At 36.1% G+C, this 9,997-nt stretch overlaps 1 protein-coding gene across 2 annotated transcripts in view; it reads right to left on the bottom strand.

Annotated features, from left to right (window-relative positions):
* Positions 1 to 4,182: 4,182 nt before the first annotated feature.
* Positions 4,183 to 9,997, bottom strand: part of ZDHHC17 (zinc finger DHHC-type palmitoyltransferase 17) — a 90,463-nt gene continuing 84,648 nt past the window's right edge. For both annotated transcript variants that reach the window (XM_002823539.6, XM_054527410.2), the window contains 3 exons: positions 9,457 to 9,614; positions 8,390 to 8,484; positions 4,183 to 7,034 (listed from right to left, as the gene is read on the bottom strand). In XM_002823539.6, coding sequence (XP_002823585.3) covers positions 6,896 to 7,034; positions 8,390 to 8,484; positions 9,457 to 9,614 — 392 coding nt within the window. In that variant the 3' untranslated portion in view covers positions 4,183 to 6,895. The remainder of the gene's footprint in view (positions 7,035 to 8,389; positions 8,485 to 9,456; positions 9,615 to 9,997) is intronic.

Below are 9,997 nucleotides of genomic sequence, written 5' to 3'. Positions count from 1 at the left end.
AGCATTAGACTTCATAAGGTATGGTTTCATTATTCCCCCAGAAAGTTTAGTTCTTTACTAGAGATTCAATCCAACTCCCTCACCCCCAGGAGCAGGATATAATAGGTCTGTAATGTGTATTAGTAAAATTGAACCAGCCCGCGAACATATCTTAATCTTTTCCAAGGTTTATTTTAACATACTATACTGTGTGAGTCTCGCTCTCTTGCCCAGGTTGGAGTACAGTGGTGCGATCTCAGCTCACTGCAACCTCCACTTCCTGGGTTCCAGCGATTCTTGTGCTTCAGTCTCCTGAGCAGCAGGAACTACAGGCATGCCACTACACCCAGCTAATTTTTTTTTTTTTTTAGTAGAGATGGGGTTTCACCATGTTGTCCAGGCTGGTCTTGAACTCTTGGCCTCAAGTGACTCAACCACCTCGGCCTCCCAAAGTGCTGGGATTACAGGCATATACTACCACACCTGGCCAATATATTGCTTATTTTGAAAAGCTAAAGGGGATATGGTATGTACGACATCAAAAAAAATAAGCAGAAACCAAGTGGGAGGAGGTTGGTGGAGGGTGTACTGGGTGCTTATTTCACATCATAGCCTTGAGCAACTTCAGGTGTTTTATGAGGCATACCAGTTCCATCATGGTGGGGCAGGAGAGGTAGTTAAGCAGTCTAGGAAATAGCTAATTGGCAATAAAAGAGGCTGAAGGAGAGGAGTTATGGAATAACTTCTGACTCTGTATGTGGTAGAACATGTCCACAAATTCTTTGACCTTCCCATCAAATGATAGTCTAATTCCCCTCTCTTTGAATAAAGGTGCACCTTAGTGACTCATTCTTAGTATTTTGGATAAGGCTAGGTTAGAAAAGACAGTACAGCTTTTGCCCGCCTCTTCCTCTTAGGATGCTTACTCTTGGAATTCAGCCACCATGTTCTGAGGAAGCCCTGACTACATGAGGAAACCACATGTAGGCATTACAGCCAAGGCCTCAGCTGAGATCTCATTCAACAGCCAGTATCAACCATCAGGCATGTGAGTGAAGCAGCCTTCAGATTATTCTAGTCTCTGGTCTTTGAGCCATCCCAGCTGATCCCAAGTGGAGCAAAGTGAGCTATTCCTGTTAAGCCCTGACTAAATTGCAGATCTATGAACAAAAATGTTTTAGACCACCAAATTTTGGGGTAGTTTATTAGCATTCCTACCATGTTTCCCAAACTCTACTGGAGTTGCTAGTATTCAAGAGGAAAAACAATGTAAATGAAGTTTCCAGGTGACTGGTAATTTGAGATTTCTGTCTGGTAAAATAAAACAAGATATCCATTCATATTTTAAATCATTCTTGATTAAATTGAGAGCCATGGCAAAATAGCTACTCCAACACTGTGAGATTAGTTTCGTTCCAGGAGTAGAAAAAGGAATTTGGCTTTGGGCCAGACTGTTTTGGGAGGAATCACTTGGTCATTTGGATGTAAGTCAGTAACCCCAAAGTAATCCGAATGCAATATTAAAGTGCTGCATGTCACAAAACACATATTTAAAAAATTACCCCCCTTATGTTGGTTTGGTATATTTAAGGAGGACTGCTGGCAACTCTAGTGCCAAAAAAGTTGTCGATCAAGTAAGTTTAGGGAGTGTTACAGAAATGAGACAGACCTGTAGGCTGACACTGCACACACTAGCTACTGAAGGCCTTGAGAGCCTATGGTTGAAGTCTTTTAATTTGAAGAGAGTCTTACACTGAATTAGTTGTCCATGGAACTATTAACATCTTGGGAAATGTTCTGAACCTGTGGTTTCCAAACAGTTTGATCTCAGGACCCCTTAATATTCTTAAATTATTGAGGACTCCAAAGAGCTTTTGCTTATGACAGTTGTCTCTATCAATATTTTTGTATTAGAAATTAAAAACAAAATTTTTTAAATTTTAATTCAGACTTCCACTTATAGCCAAAATGTAATAACAGGGACCAGATTTATCGTCTTACTGTAAACAAGACAAATTACATGAAAAAATGTTCAAGACACCACACATTATAGGCAACAAAGGCCATTTATGGGGGGAAAAATGAGATCAGTCTTAGCAATTACCAAAGCTTACTGCTTTGAGTTTCTAGGCTGCAGTACAAGGAAGAAGAACACAGGTAGAGCTAGAAGCCACCGTAAGTTAAGACAGAGCTAAGAGTCCAGGGAGATCCAGGTGGCTAGAGTTTGCAGGACTGGAGAGGATTAGAGAGAGCAAACTTCAGGATTATACAGAACACCACCCCACCATGCATGTCTTCAGCTGAATTCTGATAGAACATGCATGTTTGTTAGGTGACTACCTAAGGCCAAGGAAAGAGCCATCCAAAAGACGTGGAGCAAACAGTGTCTGGTGCGCACATGGAATAGGAATAGTGCCTGTTCCACCACCAAGACAGACTGGGAAACATGACTCCTTGCGGTTTTTGGATAGAGTATAGAGAAGGCTTTTACCTCAGTAAGAGCAATGCTTTGGTCTTGCCTAACAAATCTTAAAAGCAAGACCTCAAAGGATCAAAGTTTCCAAGTAACTTAACTGCATCCTGAATAAAGCTCAAGAGTTTATAGAAACAAAAATATCAGGCACCCAATTCATAGTGTTTGGCATCCAATAAAAAATTACCAGGCACGCAAGAATGAGGGCAAAAAATATCAAAACTAACTCAGAACTGACAAATGTAAACGTTAGCAGGTAAGGACATTAAAACAGTTATTAGAACTACATGTTTTCAAAAAGTTAAGATATTGAAGATATTTTAAAAGGTCCAAATCAAACATTGTAGGTGAAAACAAAATGAGATGAAAATAAACTGAATGATAATGACTACACATTGCAAAAAAAAAAAACAAAAAACAAAAATAGTCAACTTAAAGACAGAAACTATCTAAAACAAACACTGGGAAAAAGAATCTTAAAAGCTAATGGAGGATCGATCAATGAGTTGGAAGACAATCTCAAGTGGCCTAACACATGTGAAATTGGAGTTTCCTGAAAGGAGGGGAGGAAAAATAATTGAAGAAAGAGTAACTGAAAAACTTCCAAATTTCGATGAAAACTGTAAACCTACAGATCCAAGCAGCAGCAGCAACAATGGGACTTTCTGATGCTTTGAATGGAAACAATCTAAAAACGTTGCCATCTATTAAAAATATTTGTCAGTCCTAGCAAATGAGTGACAGTTTTAGCAAAAATTTACCTGGGTAAAACATTCATATCCAATTCAAAGGCAAGAGTTTTCTAAGAGGCATATCTGGTTTCCTTGAGTTTCTGATTTAGCTGACACAGACCAAAGAATATTCTGAATGCTCAATCTACTTTTTCTATTTTAAGCCACATAAATATATTTAATAGAAAACTCTGATAACAAGCACTTTACTTTCTGACAAGATGTTAAGATTTTCTGTCCTGGTATATACCACTTGTTTCCAATTATGTCTAAAAACTCCTAGACTCAGACATCCATATCAGGTATGATCTATCAAGGACTAGGAGAGATAAAAAGTAGACAATGAGGAGGAAAATACTTGGGTGGAATGAAAACTAGTGGCTTTACTTTATACAGTTGTTCAAGATATTGTTACTTGAACTCCAGACTAAAATTATGGATAGAGTATTAGTCCAATTTGAAAATATTACTGTTTAATACCACTGGGTTCTCAAACCATTAACAACCACTGGAACAACAGGAAACAGTTCCTTAATAATTTTTGCCTTTTAAAGTCCCAAATAAAGAAGTTCTCTCTGCCACGCATATCTTCTCAAGTAACTGAGATCAACGTTTGGTAGGTTTCATTCTGAAGTATTTTTCTTTATATAGTGCATTTTGCAATATTTTTCTTTAGTATCTTTAGACATATTTAAAACTTGGAGATTCATACAGTCCCTGAGGATCCTAATTAACTCCATGGAATTCAAAAATTCTTAAAAAATGTATTATCTTTATTTAAAAAAAAATTACACACACACATGCATACACACAGGATTGGAATTTTTTTTTTTTTTAGAATACTAACACCATCTTTTATGTTTCCAAATTCCTACAGTCTTATGCCACTTGACTCCTAGTTAACCAGGATATAAATGTATAATCTTTTCATATCATAGGTACCACTATCACATTTCATCAATTTCCTGAAGTAAATTGAGTGAAATCATAAGCACACACTTAAGAGTCAGTATTTATTCTGATTAATATTTTACAAAATTTTGACATTTAATTTATGTAAGGAGGGCTAATTTATTAAACACTTTACAGGTTTTTCTTTCCACAGAATAACACGGTAAGTAGCAAAATAATACTTGGCACAGTTATAAATAAAGAAAATATAAAATAAAAACATCCATAGCTTAAGTACAATGATGCTGTTTTACACCCATTAATATCAAATAAATTCCTGGAAACAACAAAAATATGAATGAAAAAAACTCCAAAGAAGTAATTCATGTTCAGTGCTGAGAATTAAGTTCCTATTTGCTAAAAGTATCCAATTAAGTTGATAAGAACTATTCCCAAAGGTTCACCATCATACACAACTTTAGAACTGGGTTTATAGTTGGTTCCACACACAGGACCTACAAAATAATTAAACAGATGGTATACTGCTGCATAGCTGGCTCCTGACCATCTGACCATTTCTGAGTTATAGATTTCACAGGTACTACAAGATGGTTACTACAAAAGCATTCACATTGCTAGTATTTTCCATGTAATTACACATCTAGAGGTTTTTTTGTCTATTTAACTGAATGACATCTCTTTTGCACTGAAAATATTGTACCACAAACAAAGAAGATGGTAACAACATTCTTAGCCAAACTCTGAAAAAACCACCATGGTCTTTAACTGTTGATAAAAATGTATTCGATAAAAATGCAACTGAGTCTTCATGTGAAGTGGCTCAAAATACAAAAAATTAAAACAAATTCTAGCATTTTATAAATAACTTTGAATTTAAAAATTATCTAAAATTTCCCCCAATTAGTAGTCAAAACTAGCTGACATTTGTAAAGTTAACCAATTTTTACATTCTATGACAAAATGGCACAATGCTATTACCACCCCACACCCATCTCTTCCCTTTTCAAAAATAAAGTACATATGCCAATTTTCTAATATTAAAACACATACACTAAGGGTAATCTTTTTTTGATGTGTGACTTATGGTCAAATAAGCTACTATATAAAAATGGTACTTGGAAATACTGAACGTCAACTATATACATTTCACTGCTCCTCTTACTAAGGCAAGGGGCGGGTATACCACTAGATTGCTTTAATACCTGTAATCTGCATTTTACAGGGAAGACTAGTTTTACCAAGCATCAGACATGCAGTGAACTTGCAGGGTATAATGCCTATTAACAGCAATTTTGAACATCACTAGAAGCTCATTAGTTATCTCCCTTTTCTTTTTGGTTGGACAAAATGAAATGAGCAGCTTTAAAAACACTAACACATACAGACACAAAGAGAAAACTATTTGATAAATTATTTATATACAGATACACATTCTTTACATTGGTCTAGGATCTGTCATCAGTCTGACCACCATTCCCCCACATCTCCCACCCCATTCCCTCTCACAGATTTCCCACAGGTTGCTCGAACCACAGTTTGCTACAGCACTTAAGATGAATAAACCAAATCTCACCCTGTAAACAATATTTATGGAAGCAGTGACTAGTAGTCCACCATGAAGGTATGAAAATGCTGTGACAAAAACTGATCAGTGCATCACATTTAACAAAAAGAAAATCTTTTCTAAAACTGTTTCAGAACTTACTCAATACTGGATAAACTGAAATACTCTGGGGGATGAAATTCTACTTTCTGATAGATCATTTTATTGAAACCAGAATATACTGTCAGCTTTTCTTTTATTCACATGTGCTGTGTACACAGATCATGCTCCATCTTTAGTTAAATGCCATTATTTTGTCTACAATTATTTTGCAGCTGAGAATTTTAAAAAGAAGTATATCCATGTATCACTATTACTGAGAATTTTGCATTATTTGTTCTACCTTTTCTTGAAAATACCACCTTAACCCTTAAAAATGGAACTGTTTTTGAACATCAAATTAAATTCTAATTTATGCTTCACTGGAAAGTATCTGCTAGTATACATTCTATGTGGTGTGTCATGCAATTAGTAGGGCTTCTAAATTTGAACAAAATAACATGACTTACTATACTCATGCAAGTGCTTCATTATCAGACCGTAAAACCTCAGAGTTAGGTTACTACAGATTATTTCACTGAACTAGAAATATATCAGCATTGCAACAGCTGATAGAAACAAAACATTGTTAGCACATTTTATTGTGAACATTATTTTCTCCTGCCTTTGAAGACAACATCACAGTAGATCCCAACCACATGATTTTCATCACAGTATTTATGTGTACATTCTAAAATGTACATAATACCAGTCAATCAACTTAAAACAATGCTCCTGGAATTCGATGCAATACTCCTACTAGACTGCATCATAACATTTAGCCAAATAACATAAATTTAGTTTTAGTTAAAACTGAACATTTCTGATCAGTACACCATGTCTGTCAACAGAATAAGTTTACCCTTTTTTTGTGAAAAATACTGTGAGAACAAAACCCAAAAGTTGAGTATGTTGTGAATTTCCACATTAAGAACCATTATTTTTTATCATCTTTACTCTTTCCAGAAATGGCAGTGTGTTCTGTCCATGTTTACTTTTGTTAATAAAAGTGTTGAAAAAAAGACTGTAAAATTCACCGTTAGCCCTACACATAGCATGCTCTTGTTCAAAGGATGTGGATTCGAGTGTGAGAGAGACATGGACAGACACAATTTTCAGGCACCACTCAGCAATATGCTTCATAGGATAAAGATGTTGCTACACCAGCTGGTACCCAGATCCTGATATTTGGTCATATTCTATTGTATACTGCCTGGTCCAGTCCACGATAACAGGACGAAAGAGGCCACAGCATCGAAATTCAAAGAAGTCTATAATATTCCTTACACATCCGTGGCTAAAAACGGCACCCCAAAAAGAAAACACGTCAGTCAGTACAAATGATTTAATATATGAATTCAATATAATTTTCGTGTTAAATATATTTTTTTCTAAACTTAAAAACTCAGGTTACTTGCAAGAAGGAACCAATTTATAACTCTATAAAATATATATGCCTTCATGTTTCTCCACTGCTCTGCCAACAATGATTTTTTCTTTTGCCAATTTAAAGACTTACACAATTATATTTTAAATTTATTCAAATGTGCATATACTTCCTGTGTTACATGCATTTTTATTTTTAGAGATGAGGTCTTAACTATGTTGCCTGGCCTGGCCTCGAACTCTGGGCTCAAGCAATCCTCTCACCTCAGCCTCCCAAGTAGCTAAGACTACAGACATGCACCAACATGCCTGGCTCCATATGCAATTTTTGATAAAAACCTTTAATTAGTGGCTCTTTGGCAGGAGACTATCTCTAAAACAGAAAAAAAAGTAAAAGACAAAATAATTATAAATAGCATGAATCTGGCAGTGAACCTAAGGATAACAACTTAAAAAAGAAACGTCAAGGATAAGTTCACGAAATTTTAGTACTCCAGTAAGACCTTTAGAAAAGCAGTCAGTTTTGGCCAGGTGCGCACCGGTGGCTCACGTCGGTAATCCTAGCACTTTGGGAGGCCGAGGCGGGTGGATCATGAGGTCAGGAGTTCAGGACCAGCCTGGCCAAGATGGTGAAACCCCGTCTCTACTAAAAATACAAAAACTAGCTGGGCGTGGTGCATGCCTGTAATCCCAGCTACTCAGGAGGCTGAGGCAGAGAAGTGCTTAAACCCAGGAGGTGGAGGTAGCAGTGAGCCAAGATCGTGCCACTGCACTCCAGCCTGGGTGACAGAGCAAGACTCTGTCTAAAAAAAAAGAAAAGAAAAGCAGTCAGTTTTGTGCCTTATTTTTGTACCTATGGGGGAATTCTCAAAACTACCCAACTAACTCTGTTTTTATTTAAAGGTCTGCTTGCTTTCCAGAAGTATGCCATAATTGACAGCACCACAAAAGCTGAAGAGTTGGTAATAACTTCAATAAAACTCAAAGTTTTAAATATTTCATATACTTAGGACCCTACTATTTCTAAGCACCAGACTGAATACAAATTTAAAATTAAAGAAAAAATATATAAGGAGATATCACAACTTAATTATATACAGTTAATGTGATGAATTCTGTTTTGGTGTTATGGTGAACTGATGCTATTTCTACAGAAATCTTAAAAAGGTTTAAAAGCTATTTTACATATCACTAAGTAAAAGAGTCTGGTTAGTAAGAAAATTTTTATGACCAGGGAAAATATTAAATTTATAAATATGTACATACTTGAATGGGCTTTCAATAGATGTTGTTGTGACTTTAAAGTGCTTGTATCTTCTGGCATTCATTCTTTCATTTGTAGTAATACCTAAACATGATATCTAAGAGGAAAGAAAAAGCAAACCATTATTCTTTTTTTTTTTTTTGAGACAGGACCTTGCCCTGTTACCCAGGCTAAAATGCAATGGCGAATTCTCAGCTCCCTCCTGGGTGGGCTCAAGTGATCCCACCCCCGCCACCTCCCCCCACCCTAAAACCCCCACCCCACCAGCAGCTGGGATTACAGGCGCACGCACCATGCCCGGCTAATTTTCTTTTTTTTGTTGGGGTTTTTTTTTTTTTTTTTTTTGTAGAGATAGGGTTTCACCATGTTGCCCAGGCTGATCTCAAACTCCTGGGCTCAAGTGATCTGCCCACCTCGGCTTCCCAGTGCTGGGATTACAGGTGTGAGCCACCGTGCCAGGCTGCAAACCATTATTCTTTCTAAATACTTAATGTAAAAAAAATTAATTTGAAGAAAACTAGGATAAAGATAAAAACAATGAAGTCTGTTTTCGGTTTTCCATCAGGAGATCATCAAAACTAGTTTACGTGGTATCATTTGACTGTGAAAAGTAGCCAGTTAAATGTGAAAAATATTTAAAGACAGGTTACTTGACATTGTGCATGGATAGGCGCTATTCATGCAGACAACCTCCCTATCAGCCTCTCTGAGAATGAGCTTTTAAAAATTAAAAAAAGGCTTTTGAATAAATATTAGTATTTGTGAATAAAAATACCATTAAAAACACAAAATTAATGTCATCATCAATCTGAGCTCACACATACTCAACTGGATGTATTTAAGTCAGGAATAACAGATTAAAATTTCTGTTGAGATAAGTACTAAAATTCAAAAGTTTACAATATGAGAAGAGGAAGGGGCAAAAGAGTGAGGTAGAAAGGAAAACTACATTGAAAAATAAAATGAATATTTGAAGAGCAGGAGTGGTTAGGAAGAGAATATATTATCTTTTATGCAAGGATGGAAGAGTTTTCACTTAGTGCACTAAAAAGAATGCCTTTGCACATACCTGGTACATCTGACACATGAGTAATACAGCCACCCACATGAAGTGAAAAACACTGTTCAGGAACATCCAAAACATCCAAGGTGAACACGTGGCAATCTGAGTAATATATGTCCAAAATCCATCCTTGGTGTAAGTGGTCTCACAGTGGAGTCCCCAGTCTAAAGTCAGAACAGAAGTACTCGTATTTACTCAATAATCATCCAAGCACCTCACATAGGCATTTGTGCTGGCTAGAAAACATAGTCAAACGGTCTAGATTTAACTGATGACATTCAATAGCAAATGTCTTTACACTCTTAAATAACCCTATTATATCTCAGCGAAAAAACATAGACAGAAATGGAAAAGCAGCAGCCAATCTTAAAAAAAAAATCACTATCTTCAGAATAAACTATTTTATTTGATTGGTATTGCATCACACAATACTTAGAAAAACATTTTCTTTACACAAAGATAAGAGGATATATGAAAGAGATTTTTTTGAAAGAGGGCATATAACATAATAGGATGGTGACATGGGCTTTTTTTTTTCAGACAAGGT

This window comes from Pongo abelii, chromosome 10, assembly GCF_028885655.2.
Source record: "Pongo abelii isolate AG06213 chromosome 10, NHGRI_mPonAbe1-v2.0_pri, whole genome shotgun sequence".
Classification (NCBI taxonomy): domain Eukaryota; kingdom Metazoa; phylum Chordata; class Mammalia; order Primates; family Hominidae; genus Pongo; species Pongo abelii.
This window is presented reverse-complemented; position numbering and strand designations above follow the sequence as displayed.